Source organism: Ailuropoda melanoleuca, chromosome 4, assembly GCF_002007445.2.
Source record: "Ailuropoda melanoleuca isolate Jingjing chromosome 4, ASM200744v2, whole genome shotgun sequence".
Taxonomy (NCBI): Eukaryota; Metazoa; Chordata; class Mammalia; order Carnivora; family Ursidae; genus Ailuropoda; species Ailuropoda melanoleuca.
Genome location: NC_048221.1, coordinates 23524771 through 23548762, shown reverse-complemented (window position 1 = coordinate 23548762; position 23992 = coordinate 23524771). Strand labels below are relative to the sequence as shown.

The following is a 23992-nucleotide window of genomic DNA, read 5'->3' as shown; positions in this document are numbered from 1 at the left end:
AGACAGAGGGTGTTTTTATTATTTAGCACTATTTGAACATTAATTTCTGATAAGAAATAATATAGACTCTGACACATTATTTCTGTACTTTAATTTGGAAAACCAGCATCTAAGATTTTTATCTTCTTATACCTCTGCTTTGTTTTACGTCTGGGCTGCTGCAGACCGATTCCAGATTGGATGCAATAAAAATAGGGCTTGCATACACCAAGTGCCCCTGTGCTCGTAGGTTGCTTTGGCTGTATACTGTCTGGGCAAATCGCCCCCAACCTCTGGCCAGACTGTGGAATGTTGGTTTCCTCCAACATTAGCCCCCCGGGGGTCAATTTTCACAGTTTCCATATGTTTTTATATTACCCCAAACTGTAAATACAACTGACACCCTACCAAATTGGCCCTAATGTGCCTATGTCTAACAGTGGAGTCGTAGGCTTTTAGAGGAATACAATACCCTGTGGAATTGTGGCCATTATAGGAATGTTTTGTTTTTAAAGTGTTTAGATTCTTTTTTTTTTTTTTTTTTAGAGGAGAAGTAAATGATGTGCTAGGAGAAGATATGAGTGGGAACAGGGTAGGAGTTCTAACCTTATGCCTTAGCCCTGTCTTTGGTTTGCTCCCACATTTCCAGAAGTTCTGTCCTAAGATCTGTTATTGTTCTTGCCCTTTTGTTTTCCTCTTACTTTCCCTTTTTGTTGAGTGTCTACTTATTTTTATCTTCACTTACTTTACCATCTCCAAATCCTTTGTCTCTGATTAAATCTGTCTGTACAGGAAGAAGAGCCAAATTCATTATGATGCAGTGAAGTTCCAGGATATGAAATACGCTAAATATTTCGCCATGTAGATTCACCCGTAAAACCAAATAATTTGTTCAAAAAGTGGTCACATTGAGGTTAACGGGTTCAGAGAACGGAAATTAATAGGGAAATTGCATGGCGTCCTTGTTGGTTTTGTGTTCTGCTTCGTAGCTGGGTCTTCATTTCAGGAACTGTGGCTGCCACCGTGAAGTTTGAAGCTGTTAAGCTCCCACCTTCCATTCCAAGGCTCCCCTGGTGGAAAGCCAATATTCTTGGGTAATTACCTCATGTGTATCTAGTTCTCTAATAGCCAACCGAGTTGCTGCTCAGGGCATCCTATAAAGTTTGGAGTAGTGTGCCTTAAAGTGGCGGGGCTACAGAACAGAGAATATATCCTGAGAATTTCCGGTGCTGTTCCCTAGACCTTCCTGCGGCAGCCTGGGAGAAGGGAAAGTAAGAGTGTCATGAAGGAGCTCTGCAACATTGTCCACAGTTGGGTGGCACAGCACAGAGGTTAAGGGCATGGGGGTGGCCTCTGGAGCCAGACTGACTGAGAATACTCTCTCTGTACTCACTCACACTGTAAATTTGGGCAGTTTCCTCATCTGTAGGAGGAATAATCAAAGGACCTGCCTAAGAGGGTTGTTGTGAGGATTAATAAGGTAATAAGTATAAGATGCTTAGAGCACATCATGTGATGTGAGTATTTTCTGCCTATAGTTATCATTATTACATAGTGGTATTAGAACATGTCTAGACCAAAGTTCAGCAAACTCAGACCAAACGCAGCCTTGCCACCTGTTTGTGTAAATAAAGTTTTATTGGAACACAGCCATGCCCATTTTTGTAGCATGCTTAGGCTGCTTTCATGAAACAATGACAAAGTTGAGGCAAAGTTGAATACTTTCTGGATTCTTAATACTTTCCATTTGTTCCTTCACTCTTTCCACATGGTTCGCAAAGCCTAAGATATTTCCTAGCTATATCTGTACAGAAAAGGTTTGCTGATCCTTGTTTTTAGACTAAAGCATAAATGAGAAAAGCCATCAGTCTGCTGTGAACCATGTAGACTTTTAAAAACCATCTATTGGATATGAATTAAGTTAGGAAGGAGATACTGGGTCATTTCTTTTGTGTGTAGCCTTGTAGATCTTCAGTTTAATTTCAAAAGTGACCTTTATAGGAATATAGGAATATCTGGGTTGTTATTGTGTTGGCATCAAGTAATAATGCCAAGTTGTGTTAATCAACAGTCCAGTCTCATTTCTTTTCACTTTGACTGGGTACCATTTCATTGACAATAAGCTGATATTCATTTTGTGAGATTCAATTCTTCTTTATAGAAAGCGTCTTTCTTAAAACAAATATAAGAGGGGCACCTGGGTGGCTCAGTCATTAAACCTCTGCCTTTGGCTCAGGGTGTGATCCCAGGATCCTGAGATCGAGCCCCGCATCGGGCTCCCTGCTATGCTGGGAGCCTGCTTCTTCCTCTCCCACTCCCCCTGCTTGTGTTCCCTCTCTCGCTGGCTGTCTCTCTCTCTGTCAAATAAATAAATAAAATCTTAAAAAAATATATAAGAGAGCAATCTTAATTCGTGTAAATCCCTAGATACATATTCCTAAATAATTTTATGGGTTCACATAAAACACCTAGCCAACACAAGGGGGCCTGTTTCATCCTTTGACCAAGCAGCAGCAGGTTTTAGAATTAAATTCAGTCCAGCAGAAATCTGTTGGTAACAGTGGAATAGGCATTGTGCTAGATTCTTAGGCAAGAGAAAAAAGACAATTGTGATCAGTGTACAGAGGGTGCTCATAGCAGAACAAAGGAGACACTAAAGTCTCAGAAATGTGTTGTGTTCTGAGCAAGGCAAGCACAGCATAATTTGGGAATTTATGACATGAGGATCCAACTTTCTAGATTGACCAAGGCTTCTAGGAGGATGTCCTAAGAGGGATACATAGGAATTATCTGTGATGAAAGGGCTGAGATGCGAATTAGGTGAAGAGATTTCTAGAAGAGGAAAGCAATGTGCAGGGGCCCTCCATACGGTGGGTATTGAGGGTGCAAATGGAAGGCCAGTGTGGTTGGGGGGAGTAGGATGAGATAAGACTTCGAGAGGGAAGAGGTAGACCTAGTAAGAGTCACGGAAAGAAACATGGTCTTTTCTATAGGTAGTAGAAATCCAGTGAGAAGTTTTAAGCAGCAGAGAAATATGATCCTGTTTGTATACCACACACTCTGTCCCCTGTCCTGTGCAGAATGAATTAGATGGACCAGTTGGAGCTGACACCCTCACCCAACTTGGAGGTGATGGTAGCTTGGGTAAGAGAGGATGTGGTTAGAAGTTGTTCCTTCACTCTTGTGAACACCCCAAGATTGGGCCCTATTCTGGCAGTAATGCCTGTCTGGTGGTAGAATAGCCAGTAATCAATTAAAAATGCAAGTAAATGTATCATTACAAGTTGCAGTGTATGCAGTGGAGGAGATGCATGGAGTGCGGTTATAACAGTTTTGGTGAGGTGTGTATTGTTGAATTTGATGCCCAGAAAGGCCCCTCTGAAGAGGTGACATTTAAGCTGAGACCTGAAGGATTGGTCAGCCATATAGGAGTGGTGGTTGTGAGAGGAAAGGGGGGTGAGGGTGGGAAGAGTTAGACAAAGAGGACAGCACATGTCTATGTCCTCTAGTGGGAAGGAACTAGCATTATTTGGAACTGAAAGAAGACTGGATTCTGGATTCTGGGGGTAAAGATGAAAATGGTTTGGGAGGAGGGTGCTGAGATCCACAGATGTGTGATTTGGTTCTCTGGGAAATGGGAAACCGTTGGAGGATTTGAGGGCATTATCTGACTTGTTCTGAAACATTCACTCTCGCTGCTAGGTGGAGAATGGCTTAAAAGGGGCACAAGAGCAGAAGCAGGAGACTGGTAAGGTGAGAAAAGCATCATGGTCCAGGGCAGGAGATGATGGTGACTTGAGGTGTTGTGCTGGCAGGAGTGATGGAGAGAAGGGGTCTGCCCACTCTGTTTCCCTATCCGCATTTCTGCACAGTCAGCTCTCAGCAGGGCATCAGACTACCATGGGATAGGTGGAGCCATGGTGTGCTGAAGTAGGGGATGCTTGCGAGGCAGGTTGAGATGGCAGGGACCCTACGTTGGGTTCTGCTGGTGGTGCAGCTGCTGCATCTGACCATATGGGCTGAGAAGCCTGAGCATATAGTCCGGTCTACAGTGAGAGGAATGTAGAACATCACAATACGTTTATTGCTTGACAATGAAAAAAATAATCATTCCTAGGCTACCATTCACAGACCTACATGGCCAGTCTGTGCTCTCTGGGTCACTAGACCTACATGAGAGGCCAAGCAATAAGAAGTTTATTTGATGAATAGTAAATGTGAGCCAGACTTGTTAGTTCTGTGACCCTTATAACTGTGTATGGTCTGCTTGCCAGGAAGAGTGTCTTGTTAAATAGGTGCCCCTGGATTGAACAGCAAGTCCTGAGGTGAAAAACAGGCCAGCCTTTTCCTGTTTCCCTTTGAATTTCCTGTGGGTGTGTGCCCGTCCTACCAAATGCATCTGGAGGAGGACAAGGGTTATCAGAGGGCACCTGGCTTTCTCCCTGGGGTTTTCCAAAGGAGGCCCCCCACCGTGTGCTCTCTTCAGCATAGGCTCTCAGCCATTGGGTTCCACTTATATTTAGGGTGATGCTCTATTGATATCTGGGGGAGGAGGTTTTTCAGGGCCAGAATAATGGAGAACAGTTGAAGGAAGTCAGCTCTTCAGAACTTCTCTAGAGTGAAACATCTACAAGAAAAACCCTTTTCTTGCTGATTGTGACCAGCTTCTGCTGTGTGACCTGCTTCCAGGTTTTCCCAGCTTGAGTGGGGAAGTCAATGGTGGAGGTCAGGGAGAGGGCATATGGACTGTAGAAGAGGGTTTGCGGTAGGGGGAGTTTAGTCCTAAGTCATGGTGGAGCTAAGTTCTAAGACCTTGGCCCTACTTGTTTCTCTTTGCCGGGAGGAGAGCTGGATTCAAGTAGCTACAGCTGGCCCGATACTTTCTCTTGCAGGAAGGAATATCATGCTCATGACACTTAGCACATTTGTATGTGCTATAAAAGTATCTTTAGAATAGTTATGTAGCTTTCTAAAGTTTATAGGCATGCTGGAATACTGAATGGTATTTACAAGCTTTAAAAAAGTGGAATCATCTCAGTGGTTAAAAGTAAAAGCCTTTATTATCAGAAATTCTGCATGCAGTACTCATCGTCAGCTTCCATTGTGTGTGTGGCCCATCTACTTGTGCAGTCACTTTAGGATCCCAGCTCACTTACCCATGCTTGTCGTGACCTTCCTGCACACTTCCATTAGGATAGCCTTCCAGGATTGCAACTCATCTTATTAAGGAAAGCATACTGGAAGCTAAATGTATGACACAAGGGCTTGATAATGCATTCCAGAGTCCATTGTTGAGGCATTTTGAATACCTGCTATTCTGGTGTGGGAACCAAGACACTAAATATGTATTCATAACATTACACAACACATGATCACATTTATATTGGGAGCTAAGAGTGAAACAGAGAGGCAACATGCTGGAATCTGTTCTAAGCATTTTACCTGTACCAACCTTTCAACTCTTCACAGTAACCTTAAGAGTTAGATACAGTTCTTTCCATTTTATATATGAAGAAGCTGAGTTACAGAGAGGTTAAGAAACTTGCCCATGGTCACATAGCTAGAGAGGGATGGACTTCTGATGAGAGCCCAGGGACCCTGGCTCCAGAGTTTATGCTACTAGCTCCTGTCCTTCAGTGGTTCTTGGAGGTTTCTTATAACCTGGAATGGTCTTCCATTGGGGGTTATACCATTTTACACTCTCAGTTATACCTACATCTGGTTATTTAACCAAGAAATATGAAAGCATATGTCCACAAAAAACTAATACAAATATGTTCATTGTAACCTTATTCTTTTTTCTAATTTTATTTCATTTGAGTTCAATAGATTAACATCTGGTGTATTATTAGTTTCAGAGGTAGAGTTCAGTAATTCATCAGTTGCATATAATACCCAGTGCTTATTACATCACATGCCCTCCTTAATACCCATCACCCAGTGACCCCATCCCCCCACCCACCTCCCCTCCAGCAACCCTCAGTTTGTTTCTCATAGTTAAGAGTCTCTTATGATTTGTCTCCCTCTCTGATTTTGTCTTACATTGCAACCTTATTCTTAACAGTAAAAAACTGGAAGCTGTCCAAATATCCATTTAACAAGGGGGTGGCTAATCAAGCTGTAGTATATTCATATAATGGAATACCACCTGATTTCAGCAATAAGAAGGAACTTAGGCACAATATGAGTGAGTCTCAAAAACCTTAGCTGAGTCAAAGAAGTCAGACACAGAAGGCCATGTACTGTGTGATTCTATGTATAGGAAGTTCAAGAACAGACAAAACAAATCCATGCAGATAAAAGTTGGGATACCAATCCTTCTTGTCAGGGGGCAGCGCCATGCGGCTGGGTGATGGCAATGCTCTATATTTTGATTGGTCAAAAATAATTAATTTTTACACTTAATATCTGTGCATTTTCTTGTATGTATTTATACCTCATTTACACACACATACACACACACACATACAAATGCATACAGTAACACATGGAAATCCCCCTTCTTCCCTAATCCATTCCCTTCCTCAGTGGTAATCACTGTTTACAGACTGGTGTGGGGTTTCCATCGGTTTCCGTTTCAATGGATGTGTGTATATATACATCCAAATAGGCTTTTATATTTTAACATAAATAAGATCAGACTATATGTATTATTCTGCTACCTGCTTTCATTTTTGATTAATGATATGTCTTGAAGGGTTTTCCATGTCCATACTTTAGTTTTGCCTTAATCTTCTTAGCTAGCTTGGAGTTCCAGAGTATGAATGCACTTGATTTCTTCAGCCAGTCTCCTGCTAGACAGTTTGGCAGTTTTCAAGTTTTCACTTTGACAGTGCTATAATGAAAATTTTGTACATAAATATTCATGTATATGTGCAAGCATTTTTGTAGACTACGTTCCTAGAAGTGGGTTTGCTTGGGCAAAAGGTATGGACACTTTGGTAGATACTGCCAAATTGGTTTATAATTTTGCAACCAGTTTTTGTCAGTTATACCCTTTCTGACCGCATATGAGAGTGCTAGATTCTGGCCCTCTTGCCAACAATGAACATTATGAATCTTTTAATGTTTTTGAGATAGGTTAAAAAAATTACATCTTTTTTCTGCTGAGATTTAAAAAAAGAGAAGCCTTGATTTTCTCCTTTATATACAATATACACATGCACATATGTACTTCCTGTTCCACACTCCCTCCCAGCTATGTAATTTTAGAGTCCTCAAAGCCTGATACTTTCTCACCCCCAAGTTAGAGAACACTTTCTAATTTTGATTTTAATTTGATGAACTTTTCTAGTGAATAGCAGGATTCTGTCCTCTCTGACATTCATTCTTAATATAGTAGCCTTCGTTGTTAATCTTGATACCTATTGCAATTTTTTAAATTTAATCCAAGTTCCTTAATGATGGCTGGATTTTGAAAAGTGACATGACTTGCTTTATGAAACTGGTCAATTCAAATTGAATGATGAAAACTGACCCTACAACTGTACTCTCCAGCTATCCTCCATCCGTCCCTCTTCCATCATGGCTTTCTTAAAAATTTGCATCTTGAATATATTTTTAGTGATGTTTCCCCGGATAAAAAATTCACCCGAAGGAAACTTTATTTCTGAACATGGAGCAGGTCACTTACTGGCAGAGCCTTGGAATCTGAGTGGCCTAGTGGGTGGGAATTTGGGAAGTGGGTTATCAACTATAATTCTCTTCTGAGGCAGTATCGCCAGAAGGCATTGCATTCTGCACCCCCAGGGGTTCTACCTTGCTGAGTTTAGTACAATTGAGAATTGTACTGAGTTTAGCCCAGTTTATTTATGCATGTGGGTTTACTTCTGCAGGTGGGGGGAGATGCAGGGAGTAATAGGTCACCTACAGATTTTATTCTTGAAGATGCTGAAGTTATTACTAGCAAAAATCACAATGGTCATTCCTTCAAGAAGTATCTAGTGAGCTTCTGTGGGGAAACTTTCTCTTCATCAGGGAATCTCATATTTTTAAATTTCATGACTTCTCTACCTGTCTGTCTCTCTTCCTACCCCATAAATTGCTGTTTCAGCCCGTGCTTCAGGTAGCTCTAGGGCTTCTCTGAGGGGTACCTGAGGGAGTGACTGTCTAGAGGTGAGGTTTTGCTCCCCTGTCTCCCCTACCCCTTCCCTTTCTCCTACCTCTGCCAGTGCGAGCCTTCTCCTTTTTTGGCTTCCAAGTAAGCTTTTACTAGAAGAAAGAGTTCTGGTGCTAGAAATTTATTTGAAAACCATAGCACTCCTGCAAGGGAATGTGTATACCTTATAGCTATCTGTTGACATCCATGTGTACAAAGACAAGATGATCATTTTCATAACCTTGCTCTGCATCCACCTAATTGGCCAAATCCTGAGCAGTGCCATTCAAAACCCAGCTTTTCTTTTTCAATCACTAGTGTCCTACATCAGGCAGCATTTGAAGGTTATGGTTGGAGAATGTGGAAGATAGGTCTCCATCACAATGTCTCAACTTCAGTTTTCCATTATTCTTAGCCACTCATTTGTAATTCAGAGAAGCTTTAAGGGATGCATGGATTTGGAGATTTATTTTTTAATTTTTGGATTGAAAAAAACACTGCATCATCCCTGAAAGTCAGATCTATGTATGTTCAGACTGCCCCAAGAACTTTGTGGGAATTCTTTATGCAAATGATATTTGCAATTATAATCTGTTTTCTTTTTCAGTGGTACTTGGGGGGAAATGTTTAGCAGTTGGTTCTATTTAAGTGTGTGCTTCAAAATTATAAAAAGTATTTCTTTATAAAAATGTCCTCTACTTAAATAATCTCACTAATAACACTGACCTCTCCATCACATCCTATTACTCGGCATGGACCTTATTTCCTGAGCTGGGAAGTGTGCTTGCCCTGGGTTTAGTGTGAGTTTTGGAAATACTATATCCTTGTTCAATCAGGAAGCAAGAGGTTGTTCTCAACATCTTTGTAGTAACCAAAAGATAATTTTCTAAAGGAAGATTAGCGCGTAGACTTGAGTTGGTAGTTTCGGATGTGTAAGTTAGTGTATTGGGTAAAAACAAGGAAATGTCGGATAAAAATTATCCAATCCAAACGTTGACCAAGTAGATGGCTGTTCTGTCTCACCACAATCCTCTTAATAAATGTCACCAGGAGTAGTTAAATCACTGTTTCAGCCAGTACTCTAAGTTTTCATAAGGACCAAAGTGTTCAGAATATTTTCATCTGCAGGATTTCTGATAGAAGATCATTCAGCTTAATAAGTTCTCTTGAAGTTCATTTTCTTGGAGTGTGAGGGAGTAGGGGAATATTTAATTTTATGAGGACTAGAAATAAAACTTTCTTCTTGAGCATGGCTTCCACTTGATTAGTAATTGTTTTAATTCGACATGTTTGTTGTGTATCATTTAGTTCTCATCTCGTGCACATTTCCACAAGAACAGTGATTCTCTCTTGCTTGCTTTTGAAGTCAGGGCTCAGTAACAGAAGCTGACTTACCAATGCCTGGGGATTGGGGCTGGGGGGAGAGTCCGGAAGGATCCCGAAAGATTCTGCTCTGCGACCCTCCTATTTTGGAATCAGTGCTCCCAAGCCCTCTGTACTGCCCTCCTGCCTCTTCACGTGTGAGATTAGATTTATACCAGCTGCCATGGACATGGTTGCCTAAATCTGTGGAATGTTTTGTTAAACGCTGCTGCTGAAATAGTCCATATTAAGCCTAGAATTCCTTCCCCCACTCTTTTAACCCATCCTTTGTCCTTAGTCTTTTACTCACTTGATCACTTTATGATTTTGCACTTTGACATCCTGTAGATTCATTAAGAACTTTTATTCCAAGCACCAGGGCTTTACTTAGCATGATGATTAGCCAAAGTGTTATTCTGTTTGAGCTAAGTGATGACAATGTACTTGATTGGAGCCTTGTAATTGTTATTTTAAAATCAAAGTAATGGATTATGATCTCAGAATAGGAACATGATCCAAAAGCATAATAATAATTAGAAGAGGAACCACTTAGAAGAAAATAAATGCCCCGTCATAGATCAGGGGCCCTGTGTTCCCTGAGTACTGCCTACCTTTGCAGTCCCAGGTTCCCAGGAAGAGTGGGTTCTCTTCTCCCTCGTCCTGGGTGAGCCTCACTGCAGCCTTCCAGTTCCTAGAAGTAGTTGGTCCTTTCTTGCCTTGGTAATTGCTCTTGGTAATTCCCTCCACTTGGGGAGCACCTCCACTGGTGATTTCTTGGCTGGCTCCTTGGAGTCTTTCCCACTGTCTTGCCTCCTTAGGGAGGTTTCCTGGCCACAGTGCCTAAAGTCATATTCCTACCCCATGCCTGTCCACACATGCAATGCACATCATCATCTGTCACAGCATGCCATTTATTTCCTCTCCGTTAGGAAACGAAAGTTTTGTCTCCTTGGTACTGGTCTGTCTCTCCCACTGGACTTCAAGCTCCATGAGTTGGGTGAAGACTATACATTTCTCATTCACCGTGGCAGCCCCAGTGCCATCCTGGCACTTGGCATTAAGTGGGTGCTCAATACATACTTGTGGTGGAATGAATGGAATATTCTGAAGTTTCAGCTTTTCCTGGATCCATATCAATATATTCTATCCTTACTACTTCTGTTGTGATAACATCTGATCTTCCAGTGGTTGAATTTAACCACACTCTGCTGACTTTTCTCAGGCATATGAAGGATCAGAATAAGAAGGTGGCCAACCTCAAGCACAACCAACAGTTGGAAAAGAAGAAAAATGCTCAATTACTGGAGGAAGTCCGCAGGCGAGAAGATAGCATGGCTGACAACTCACAACACTTGCAGGTGAGCTCAGGGTTCTTCTCTTAAAACCTAAATAATTGGAGATTGACTGTCTCTGACATATAGCCGTTGCTGTGGAAAAATATGAACAGAAATGGGAGACTTGCCTTAGCTCTGAGTTCAGTATGAACAATATACTCCCAGAGAACCCAATAGGTCTTTACAACTGTGAAGCATCATTTTCAGAATGCTGCCCAAGAAGAGCTGATTATGGTGGAAACTTTAGTACTGCACAGTCTCACTTTAAAGGTAAGGGCTGCGTTTATAGAGTTGGCAAGAAGCTTAAAACATAGAAATGTCCTCCTTTTAGAATTATATTTCAGTGACTTTGGCGTTAGTAGAAGGGAGATGTATGCATGTTATCACAGAAGGTATTTGAAAAAGGATGCATTAAGTTGATCTCAGTTTACAAAACTGGTTTTGTTTTGTTCAAAACTCTGAAGCTCTGACGCAGATCGTTATTCTGTCTTCTCTGTGGAATATAGTTATCTCTGAATGGACAGCCCTATCTCAGAAACCAACTGGCTGACTGAAAACACCAATTTTTCCTCATTAACCGTCCCTATTTTTGGCAAAGGAGTGCTCCCCGTGTGCTCAATAAAACATTCAGGCTAAAACAGGGTATTTGCTTTGAAGTTCCTTTATTTATTCCAGTGTGCCTTTAAACAGAACAGTTCAAGTTCAACTTGGCCAGAGTTCATGTTAAATTTTGCTTATTAATTAGTGTCTTTCTACAGTTATATATTAGGTTTCCTCCTTGGAGATAGAAGAAGTTAGATAGTTTCAATATGTACTCACAGTTCATCTTTTTAATTGACCAAAGGGGAAATAAATAATTATTCTAGAGTAGGAAATACAAGGAAATGTCTTGCACAGAGCATGGCACATGAAGGTTACTTTGTCAATATTAGTTTCTTTTTTCTCTGTGTCCTAGAGGTCCTTAATGGTTTCAATCAAGGCCCTTTGCATGGATGGCTGATTTCGATAGCACAATAGTAGCATCAAGTCTTTTGTTCAGGCTTGGGAACACCTAAGCATGGACTGGTAGCTTATTTGAATCCACAGCTTTCTCAATGTTCTTGTCCCAGGATTTGGGGCTTAGTTTCCCTACCAATCATATAAGATATTAGATTGGAGCCTACAGACTGAGATCATAAGAATTAAAATTTGTAGAACATCTTATTGCCTTGCCAGGCATATATTCTCATTTGTTCTTCATCACAATGTTGGTGATTTTACACTTGGTAAAGATGGAATCAGCCTTCAAGAAACTAATGTAGAGGAATAATCACAGTAGTAGTTATCATTTATTGAACTTTTGGTTATACTGGGTACTATGATATGTACTTTGCGGCACCTATTTAATTCTTTTTTTTTTAAGATTTCATTTATTTATTTGAGAGAAAGAGCAGAGCAAGTGAGAGAAAGAGAGAGCACAAGTGGGTGGCAGGGATGGAGAGGGAGAAGCAGACTCCCCACTGAGCAGGGAGCCCAAGGTGGCGCTTGATCCCAGGACCTCAAGATCATGACCTGAGCTGAAGGCAGACGCTTAACTGACTGAGCCACCCAGGCACCCCAGCATCTATTTAATTCTTATATGAGCTGGGTTAGTTGGGACTCTTAGTTGCAATTGATAGGAACACAGCTCAATCTGAAGTAAGCAAAAAAGGGAATCAGTTAGCTAAAAAGGCCAAGGTGAACTTCAGGCCTGACTACACTCAGATATCCCAACACTGGCATCAGAAATCTGTCTACATTCTACTAATAGGTGCACTCTACTCTTTGTTGCCCTGATTCTTAGGAGCTGTCCACAGTGATGCCAACCATGGCCACCAGCAGCCAGCCTCCAGTGTGAGTGCAGTCATGCTTGGAGAAGAGAAAGGTTCTGTCTTAGTGGTTCTAGCAAAAGTTCAAACCTGAAAGAATGCATGTATTCACCAGGCCAGGGTGTGATCACCTGGAACCTAGGGAATAGAGGTTAGCCACGCCCAAATCCTATGGGCTGAGAGTGGGAACAGGTGACCTCACACAAGAAGGAAAGGAGTCTGTTACTAGAAGGGATGCTGGACAGTAAAAACATAGAGATCCACTACAGCCATCATATGGGGATATAAGCTGTTATCCGACTTGATATATGAGAAGAAGGAGGCTCTGAGGGGTTACATAACTTGCCCAAAATTACTTAGCTAGTAAGTGGCAGAGCCAGGACTCAAACTTAGATCTGACCATGTTTAGAAGGTGAAAGTTCAGGAAAAGAGTTCTAAAAGAGGATGACAAGAAAACAGTGGAGTGGCAGAGAGTCTTCGGAGCGAACGGAATTAGAGCTGACATGGGAGGGACACAGCAGTAGGGAAGGCACTCCAAGAAAGAGAACTGTCTGCAAAGGCACAGAATCTGTGTAAAGCAAGGTACAGTAGGGCACAAAACATAGCAGACTGATTGATTATGGTGTCAGTTGTCAGTGAGGTAAGTGTTACCATAACTCTGGAGCTAGAATGCCCAGAGCTTCATTCCAAGATCCAGAATTTACTCGTTGAATGTACTTGGGCAGGTGACTTACTCTCCCTCATTTCAGTTTCCTCATCTGTAAAATGGGAATAATAATAATTGCATCTACTCCAGAGTTGCTCTGAGGATTAAGGAGTCAATGCATAATAAAGAATTTAGAATTGTACTTGGCATAAGCTACGCTCACAATAAGTATTAATGATTAATTGTTATTATGATAACAAAGGAAAGGTAAAAGGAACATTTTGTGAAACTGTTGTCTGTGATATGTGTGGGCATTTATACAGTTCTACTCTGATATGTATTGAGCATCAGACTTGCTGTCTTTTCTATATATAGTCATTTCTTTTCTAAGGACACATGTAGTTATGGAAATTAATGTCTTGTTTTGACTCATGAACTTTTGCATAGCAATATTTTTATAAGGGGCCTCTTGATAACTACCTCATAGACCTATTCATAAAAGATAGCATGGTCTGGAATTGCTTAGTTGCATTCCTGACCACCCCAAATAAAGGATAGTATTTGAAATGCAATAAAAAGTAATCACGATTAATTTTGATGAAAATGTCTCTGGTTAAGGTTAATAGAGAGTGAAACTCCCACTTTCTTGGATTGTTAAGCAGATGTACTCAGATGCAGTAATTACTGCCTTCTGAAGACAGAACTTTCCTTTCTTGGGGCATTTGGTTTTTTAATATCACTGTTGTTTTAAGTATTTCCTGCTTATGAGTTAGCTTCTCAAGCCTTTTACTAAGTGTCTGTCAGCTGGGATCCAGTTTGCTTGGTTGGACAGTTGGTTGATTGGTTAGTAGTTGTGGGATTGGCACCTACTAAATTTGTTTTATTCTATACTAGTTTTTTATAAGGGTTGTACATGCTGACTTAATGATTTTGATCAACCAAATAGGTATCATATCCAGAAAAATCTCAGGTAGAGTATTTTCTGCAACAATAATAGCTGTTGGATGAGGTTCCAAAAGAGAGATTGAAGAGATTCAACTAGTTATGATAATTGGAGGCAAAGTTGAATGTATTCAAACCCGAACATAATAGCAACAGGCAAAAACTGGGCTATTTCAGTCCAATCTGGACATACAGTCATGCGAAGAAACATTTCACAAACCCAACCTTCTTTAGTTCTTAGGTTTATAGTTTTATGGCAGGAATTGCAGACTCAGATGCCTCCAGGGTCTAGGCTATTAGCATAAATAAGAAACAGGTTTGCATGTAAAAAAAATTATGATGTCTCATTCTTTCTCTTTTTTATTTTTTATTTATTATTATTATTTTTTTTGGGTCATTACCTTTCATTTCCATATTGTAATGTTCAGTGGTCAGTGTGATTTTTCTTATTTTCAAATTCTTTTTTTTAGTGTTTTTTTATTATATTATGTTAGTCACCATACAGTAGATCCCTGGTTTTTGATGTAAAGTTCGATGATTCATTAATTGTGTGTAACACCCAGTGCACCATGCAATACGTGCCCTCCTTACTACCCATCACCAGCCTATCGCATTCCCCCACCCCCCTCCTCTCTGAAGCCCTCAGTTTGTTTCTCAGAGTACATAGTCTCTCGTGCTTCATTCCTCCATATATACAATGGAATATTACTCAGCTATCAAAAAGAACGATTTCTCAACATTTGCTGCAACATGGACGGCACTGGAGAAGATAATGCTAAGTGAAATAAGTCAAGCAGAGAAAAACAATTATCATATGGTTTCTCTCATCTGTGGAGCATAAGAACTAGGAAGATCGGTAGGAGAAGAAAGGGATAAAGAAAGGGGGGGTAATCAGAAAGTCAGAATGATGTCTCATTCTTTCAACCTGTCTTAATTTAAATTTTTGGTAGAGCTGTATCAGTTAGCAGTTGCCGTAATAATGCTGTGTAGCAAATCATCCCAAAAGCTTGAAAGCTTTTAAGCATCAGTAGTTATTGTCACAGATTTTTCAGATTGACTAAGTGGCTCAGCTTCTCCAAGGTGGGCTTGAATGGGCATTCCTGTTCCTCACTGCAGGTCTGTGGGGGGCTGTGGTAGCCCCATTCCACATATAATTATTCTGAGACCAAGGTTGAAGGGGGTTATTGCCACAGGGGGAAACTCTTCTGATCACGGTAGCAGAGGCACAAGAGAGTAAGCAAAAACTCGAAAGGTCTCATAAGGCCTAGCCTTAAACTGACACTGTGATTTTCACCCCACCCCACTGGCCAAAGCAAGCCGCATCACTGAGCAAATAAGCAGGGATTAGGGAAGTACACTCTACCCATGAAGAGACCATTTTAAAGGGGCAGATACAAGGAAGGGTGAGGACTTGAGACCAATCATTCAAATTGTCAAAAGAGACAAGATTTAGAGAAATATTTCTCTACGTGAGAAAAGAACAGTAACATAAACATAATGAAAAATTATAGCTACAGTGGCCTTAGTATACGATTATGATAGAGGGTGGTAGGGGCTGTGAGGAACTCAAGAGCCCACGGCTCATCAAAAGGAATTGAGACCGCTAAGCTTTGACCGAATGCTGCCATAAAGGTGGGCCTAGGTTGAAGGACCCTCTGATTGTTATAAAATATAAATTTTTATGTGAAATCTATGGATTTGGTGCATTTTTTTAAATACTCTGGGTGCGTGAAACACATGTGCAGATGAACTGACCATTGACTTGTAGCCTCTACTGTGCAGCCCTGCACTCTGGTCCCACTGGGTTCATGTGATACAAGTAAAGAGACTAGCACCCTGGCTAGCTTAGCTTGATCCATCCAAGAGAGAGGGCAGTTTAGTGCATTTGTCCTGAGTCCTTTTTTGTCTGAAAATACCTCAAATACCTTGAATTATTATTCCTCAGAGGAAATGCCTACAATCCTGTTTTGGAGAATTTGGTAAGGAGAGCAAGAAGGGAAAGATCAAGAACCATGGAGCTAAACTGCCCAGTTTTCAAATATTGGCCCTTATTATTATCAGCTCAGGACTTTGAGTAAGTTAGGGAACCTCTCTGACTCTTACTTTTTTTCATCTGTAAATAGGAATTACAATCTCTATCACCCTGGGAGGGTTAAATAAGATGAGCTTTATGAAAGGACCTAGCACAGTACCTGGTCTATGTGGGGTTCAGTTACTAAAGCTTTCCTCCAGAGAGACTGATAATGAGCATTTAACCATAAAAGACAGTGACCATTGGGAATATCATCCAACAAATCCTTTGCAACTATTTTATACTGATGAGTAATACAGATATACAGCACACACCAGTAAATGAAAGTTTCCAATAAAGCATTAAACAACATATTGGGCAATAAGGAGGAAAAATTAAAACATTTTTCAAGTTTATGTTGAGTTGTGTGTGAAAGGTAAATGTAAAAGATCGTGATCTTTTTGTTAATTCTGTAGAACTATTCCCCAGGACACAGATTATGGAGGATGATATTTATGTCTGGCCTTGGGGCTTTGGGCTTCTGTGTGTCCCATTAGAGACTGCACGGAGATTTTTCAACAAGGTGTCTTTCCGGAGATTCACACTAAATCGTCATTACCGGAATGGGATGCTTTCCCACCCCCCACCCCCAACCTCTAGCTATTTCTTGCTGAGTAAATATGCCAATTTGAAATCCCATTGGATGTCGTTGTAGATTTTGGCTGCGTTTTTCCCTGTGCAGTTATCGAGTTAATGAACTAACATTCTAAGAAATGCACAAGCCAATATTTTATGCTCTTTTTCTGTTGTATGTCTGCAGAATTCTCTTCAATTTATTGCCTGAAAACTAAAGTCTGTTCTTGTGTGCTTCCGTTTCCAAATTATAGGTTCCCAGGGAACTGTAAAGTTTCTTCTCTGCCAGTGGTTAAGCCCAAGTGTGATCAGTTTAAAAAGCAAATGAATGTTCCCATTTATTCTTGTCTTTTTAGTAGAATTCTAAAAAATAAGAAAAGCTAGAAAGACGATTTTATTTTTCAATTTGTGTGAGTCTATATATCCATATCTTTTTTCCAAGGGGACTTCCTTTACTTTGCTTCTCCAATTAGAGTTGGGGTCAGCTAACCGAGGAAGTGTAACAAACAACATAAACCTCAAAAAAAAATGCATTGCTTTCAGCAAAATGTATAGTTCATTGTGAAGTTCCCAAGCATTGGCAAGTTGTTTCTTTGCAGAGGGACACATATGATTTAAGCAGCAATTTTTAAGCCTCATATCTGTATGTTCATCTCTCCAAGTCACTGAGTTAAGTTCATTTCTCTTTCAATTCCCTAAGTTTAAAATTGTAACTCTGTGATCTATGTTCATGTGTTATGGAACACTTCTAAGTACTGCCATTAGAAGAAACCTGACCAGCAGAGTTAAGAGATTCATCATTGTCAAAACACGTTTATTTAGTTCCTGGTTTTTCATGGCTGTTCTGTAGGCACAGTGTAGAGTGATTTAGGGAGGCTCCATTTCAGCCATCTTGTTCAACATATGAAAGGGTGGGAAAAGTCATCTGAAAACAGGTTTAAAAGAAAAATCCACATTTGTTCAAATTTGCCTTAGAATTTAATATTATTATTTTTAAACATTGCAAAGTGTTTTGTTTGCCTTGCAATTTTCTATGTTGATGGGTAGAGATTGGGACGTTCCATTAAACTGTGAATAAATTCTATCGTGTTGTTGAAATGTGGACTGAGCCACATCCAACATTTCCAGACTCTTCATGGTTTCAGACAACAAGAAATACTCAAGTATTTGCAAGTCTGCAGAAGACACAGAACATTGGAGGGTAGGACTGAGGTTTAGTACAGAAGTTCTTTCTTTCCTTGGGGATTTATGTTGACATTTGTTTTTCTTTCACACTATAATCCCCCATGAGCCAAGGACGACTTTTGTTGTAGCAGCTCCCTATAGGCACTCTCGGAAAATCTTATTTAACAATCAGTTCTGGTAGCCTTGAGTTGAGTCATTACTCTTTGTAGTAACTCATGGACTGTCAGGGGTGACAAGGCATCCTGTGCAGTGTATTTGGGAACTAACCATTTGTTAGAAATGTTCCAAGAAGCTAAGTGAAATGGTGTAAATAAAACTGTTGTATGTGGGGTTTTTCTTCTTTCCTCCCAATAAAGTATTACTTGTTTTTCCAAATGTGCAGTAACTCGCATGTTTCTTCTGAGAAACGTCTTCTGCTTTTTCTTGAGGATTTGTGGCCTAACCCTCCACTTCATACAGCCCCTCTATACAAACACAATATATTTATATGGAAAAGAGAGGTTTACCCTTAATCAAGTGTTGCCTAATCTACCTACTAAATTACCCCCGGGAGACAGAGTGGGGTTCATTATTCTTTTCTGAAGGGTTTTCAGGTTTCACTCCATTAGTGGCTCTTAGTCCTCAGCAAAGTGAATGTTTGTTTGTCAAAGGCTGAAGATTCTACAGAATGAAATGCAACATATTTGTCAAATGAAATCATTGTTATCATGGAAGCAGAGTCCTGAATGCTCTGAAATGACAAAGCTTAAGGGCAGGGGGGATGGAGAAAAGAATCTTGCTGGAATAATAGGGTAATCTTCTTACTCATTTCAAAGGAGGTTCCTAAGGAGGATCAGACTGTTTTTTAGATATTATTCCATTTTCTCTTTTTGGTCCCTGAAATATAAATCGATAAGAGAAAGGCAGCATGCATCCTCCTGTGCTCTCCAGTGAGATTTAGAAGCCTTCATAGGTGTGGCTAAGCTCTAGGGAAAGAGCGGGGCTTGCTTTGTAGAACCTGCCTTTCCTCTGTTTACCATTTTTTAAAAAGATTTTATTTCTTTATTTGAGACAGAGCACAAGCATGGGGAGCAGCAGGCAGAGGGAGAGGGAGAAGCAGGCTCTCCACTGAGCCAAGTGCCCCAGGTGGGGTTCAATCCCAGGACCCTGGGATCATGACCTGAGCTAAAGGCAGATGCTTAACCAACTGAGCCACCCAGGCACCCTCTCTGTTTACCTTTAACTCTGACCTCTGGGCTTACTTTGAGGTGAGAATTGGGCAATAAACTGGAGACATCATTTTAATATGTTTTTTTAAAATCACTGCAGATGATCAGGTTAGTCAACAACAACAACCATGCATTTTAGCAAGAGTCCTGGGTGCTTCTCAAAGTGCTTCCATGGGATGATCTTCAGTCTGGATCCTCCCATTGACCTTGAAGATTGGGTGAGGCAAGTTTGTGTGTTTTTGTTTTATAGATGGGGAAACTGAGCCTCAAATAGGTGTTCACTGACTCATCTGCAATCGTAGGTCTCATTAAAGGTGAAACTTTGAGAAGTTAGCAGAGCATAAGAGTTTTTCCTGTGAAGGACAGACTCGGCTTTTGGAAACTGAAAAAAATTGCTTCCCCAGGCAAAAGTTTCTGAACCAGAAGTTGTGCTTTAAAAGCCACTGAGAAAAGAGACCTTTAGGGTGTGTGCTTGGGGGCATCTATATGTCTTTCCATTCTGCTTGAATCTATAGCAGTGCGGTATAATTTTCAAAGTAGGTAAAATGAAGGTATTACTGAAGAACCTACACTTTGAAAGCAAGGGGGATTGAAAGAAAAAATAATTCTGATAGCATACCTTATTTATTTTTTTTCAAAGCTAGAATTCACATGATAACTTATACACATCGGCCCTGGAAATCCCTAAAGGGCAGTCATGTTCAACAGGCATCAAAAGAGCCAACACAGTTAAACCAGCTCTTCCTGGCCAGGGTAATTATGGCACGTTTACCCTGAGATATGGCCACCAGAGGTTAGTCAGAGGGGCACCTGCAAATCACAGTGCATGTCACCTCAACATCAATAACCTCTTTCTAATAGATGTTGGTATTTCAGCATGTCTCTATGCAAGGCAGAGACCTGGGCATGGTTAATTTTTTAAAAATGTTAACTTTGACTTATGGCTTGTCCAAAGCATTGCTAAGCTGTATATTCAAACACTCCAGATTAAGGAAATGACAATCAATGACATGGGCAATGATTTAGATGGAAATTTTGCACAAGGAAAATACAACTATAAAATCTGTTCCTAGTCATTTAATAGTCTCTCCTGTAATACACATTTGGGAAGTTGGTAATTTGAATTTATGACACTTTTAATTTCTTCTCTGGTATTACACTTTCCCTCTACATCTTACTTAGCTATGCTGCCTGGAAAAACCCTGCAAGGTTAACCAATCGTAAGTTTTTCTTACTAGGAAGGACCTTAGCTTTTATTTAATACAAACACCTTGCTTTGCTGATGAGGGAAGTAGGGCCCAGTAAAGGCACATAAACTGCCCAAGATTCCAGAGGGAGTTATTGGCAGAAGGGAGAGCAGATCCCAGGCCTTTTGCATCCTTGTCCGATGCCCTTTGTATAGCCCACTGGTTCCACAGGATATGTCTACCTTTGGTAGGATTTGAACCATTAACCCATAAGCCCCAAGGTTGGGCCTATGCTCTTTCAACAGTGGATATTTGATTGGCCATTTAAGATGACATAAATGTTTCCTTACAATAAACTAAGCTTTATGGAAAGTTTATGAACAGAGTATTCTATCATCTTATATGATTCTTTTATGTCTTTAAAATTAGAATAACTAAAAAAGTAGCAGTCGTGGTGAAGAAAATTGTGAGAACAGACTATGTAGCTTAGGACTTTTTAGATGCTAAATAAAGATCAGTTTAAGTTATTTGTATCTTTGCCACCTTCCTCATCCAACAAAGGGATGTCACCTGTAAAACAACTCAGAAAGTCTCTTATCATGGAAAAGAAGTATAGATTGCTTAGATATGTCAACTATTAGAATACTAGCTGATACTTTTTATTGAGCAATGAACTATTCCAAGGATAATGTCTTTGGTTGAGTTCCCTGAGAAACTGAGAGTGAGATTTAACATGCAGGAGATCTACTGGGAGAGAGAGGGGGCGTTCTCAGGAAGGAAGAGAAGCAGGACTAGGCACTGGAGAAGCTGAACTGGAACATAGTTGCAAGGGAGGCTCAGCAGTTCCCATCAGCACTCCATGGAGTTGGGGTGGCCATTTGGAGGGAATTGACCCCAACTGAGAAGAGAGGGCTGAGCCTTTGTTACCTCTTATCAACAAGTAAGTGGATAGAGGCAACCCCTAGGGAGGGCATAACCCTGGAAGGCACATCCATGCAGCAGCTGGGGGAGGAATGCCTTAGTCCTGAAGAGGAATCTGGGCAGTGTACCATATCATCTCCAGCGACTATCTGATATGCATGTGGTGCTCTCTTCTTTGATGATCATGGCAGACACATGCCGCTGATGTCAGGACTCTTGCCTACCCAGCTTCACACTACTTTTCAGTACAAGCAGCTGTTGGGGTGCCTGAGTGGCTCAATTGGTTAAGTGTCTGCCTTAGGCTCAGGTCATATTACCAAGATCCTGGGATGAAGCCCCACCCCAGGCGCTCTGCTCAGCAGGGAGCCTGCTTCTCCCTCTGGCTCTGCCTATTTGTGTGCTCACTCTCTTTCTCTCTGTGTCAAATAAATAAACAAAATCTTAAGAAAAATACAAGCAGCTGTTAAAAACAAATTCTAGTTGGCCAAGTTGCTCTCTATACATATTGACTTGTTTAATCTTCCTGAGAAATGAATGAGGTAGCTACCATCTTTGAACCCTTGTACAGTTGAGAAGATTGAGACTTGGTGATTTGAAACAAGAGAAAGAGCTGGTATTCTTTCTCAGGTCTCAGTCTTGAGTGGGGCACCCCTCTCTCCTGTGCAAACTGTTTCTTTATATGCTCACTAGCCCCAGTAACTATGGCAATAATGAAAACAATGGTCAGGCTACTCCAAAAATAGAAAAAATTAGGTAGCATAAACTTGGGTAAAGAGGCTTCATATGAATTTATGGGATAGTGTTTGTTTCTTTTAAATAAGGAGATAGACTGAAATGCTTCTTCATGGCATGCAGAGGTCTTCCCTGAGTTCTGAAGTAGTTCCACTGATGTTTTTGAGGACTGGGACTTTGTACCAGGTACTGTGCTACGTGCTGGGATTTAACAGCTGGTAAGACAAGATTCTTTACCCTTGAATATCTCAAGACCTTTTCTTCTGAGTAAGGATGTCCTTCCCTGGCATCTGACTTGCCGCAGCTTCTGCAAGTGAACCAGATTACGTGTTCCTTGGCGGCTGCTTGCTCTCGAATAGAAGACCGTTGGAAAGAGGTAACCATGAGAGTGTGTCTACAGCTGGAGCCTTGGCTCTGGCAAGCCAGAGCAGAAGCTTCCAGAAGCCTATCTGAATCACAGTTCTGCCATGGGCTACAAGGATTTGAGTGAGTGAGGGATGAGAGTACCAGGGGAGTTGGGGATCTGGGTTCTAGTCTAGGCTCAATCGCTAATTAGCCATGTGACCTTGGGCAAGTGATTTTTTTTTTCCCTCTTCGAGCCTGTTTTCTTATCTACAAAACAAGAGGCTTGTACTGGGGTAAGACCACTGTCAACTCTGAAATCCTGGCATCCTGAGGCTAACTGATGGGTGCCTGCATGTGATGATTAAAGGTGCCATCCAAGAGGGCAACTCATGGACAACTGGGGATGCTGCTGCCCCAGTGGAGCACCCACATCAGTGGCAAGGGCATCCTCCAGCTGGGAATCCATTGGTCTCCTTCCATACCAGCCCTGTAATATGTTATTTGGCTTTAAGTATCATTTATTCTAAACTCTTTCTGTTCTCTCTCTGAAGTGCCACACCTGCCATTTTGAGAAGACTTTTGTAGTGTGCACTAAAACATTATGTTTTCTTTCTTCAGAGTAGTCAGTTATAATAACACGTCCACCAGTTGTTACTTTTTAAGTAAAAGATAAAGATTAGAACAGTGACAGCCTGGACACAAGATACACAATGCAGGAACTCCTCAGAATTTAGCCACCTGGGTTACAGACTTCTTTCTCAAGGGCAGGAGCTATGTGGCTTTTAAATGTAATTGTTGGTGAAGTAGACTATTATTTTAATAAGCCACTATGTCATAGAGGCTATTTCCCCCATCAACTATGTGGGTCATAATGAACTGTGGGAAAATGAAAAGAGACTAATTTGACAAAAACCGGTTGATACTATCTAGGTTCACATTTCCGAAAGTGTTTATCAAAGTGAAGTTCTATGAGATACCATTAGAAGAAAGGGTTCCATTTGTCAAATGCTTTTGGAAAATAATACGTACTCTATTCTTCACTTGGAAAGCCACCATGCATATTAGCATAGTAAAGACTCTGAGAAGTTCTGTAGTCAAGTTTAATGTTTTTTAATCCAAAATTTTTCCAAATAGTTTAACAAAAACAGTTTTTTCCCCCGGAACATCTATTAACATTGCCAAGAGTTAGTATTTTATGGAACTTGGGTAAATGCTGATCTAGACAATTCACAGGGCTGGTAACTGAGATATGCAATCAGCTCTTTGATTACAGTCGGAGGTTGAAAAAACTCTGTAGTGACACTTTATTAAGCATAAAATTATCTTTGCTGAATAAGAATTCACCTGGGCATTTGCAATGGCTTTGTGGCTGCCACTTGATGAAAAAGCAGTTTTATTAGAATGATTGGCCAAGAAAATTCTACTTCTGATATACCTTTTAAAAATTGCAGCTCATTAAAAAAAGTTGATGTGAAGCAAACTTGAAAAATGTTTATGACAGGCATAGTGATATTTCCTTCTGTCACTCCTTGACTTTGGGATCTACGTTGACTTCTGATTAT

General features: G+C 40.7%; 1 protein-coding gene across 1 annotated transcript in view; it reads left to right on the top strand.

Annotated features, from left to right (window-relative positions):
* The window catches only part of ERC2 (ELKS/RAB6-interacting/CAST family member 2), a 919611-nt gene that overhangs the window by 478570 nt on the left and 417049 nt on the right, over positions 1-23992 (top strand). Inside the window, exon 13 of the mRNA XM_034658488.1 lies at positions 10662-10797. Within this exon, the coding sequence (XP_034514379.1) occupies positions 10662-10797 (136 nt within the window). The remainder of the gene's footprint in view (positions 1-10661; positions 10798-23992) is intronic.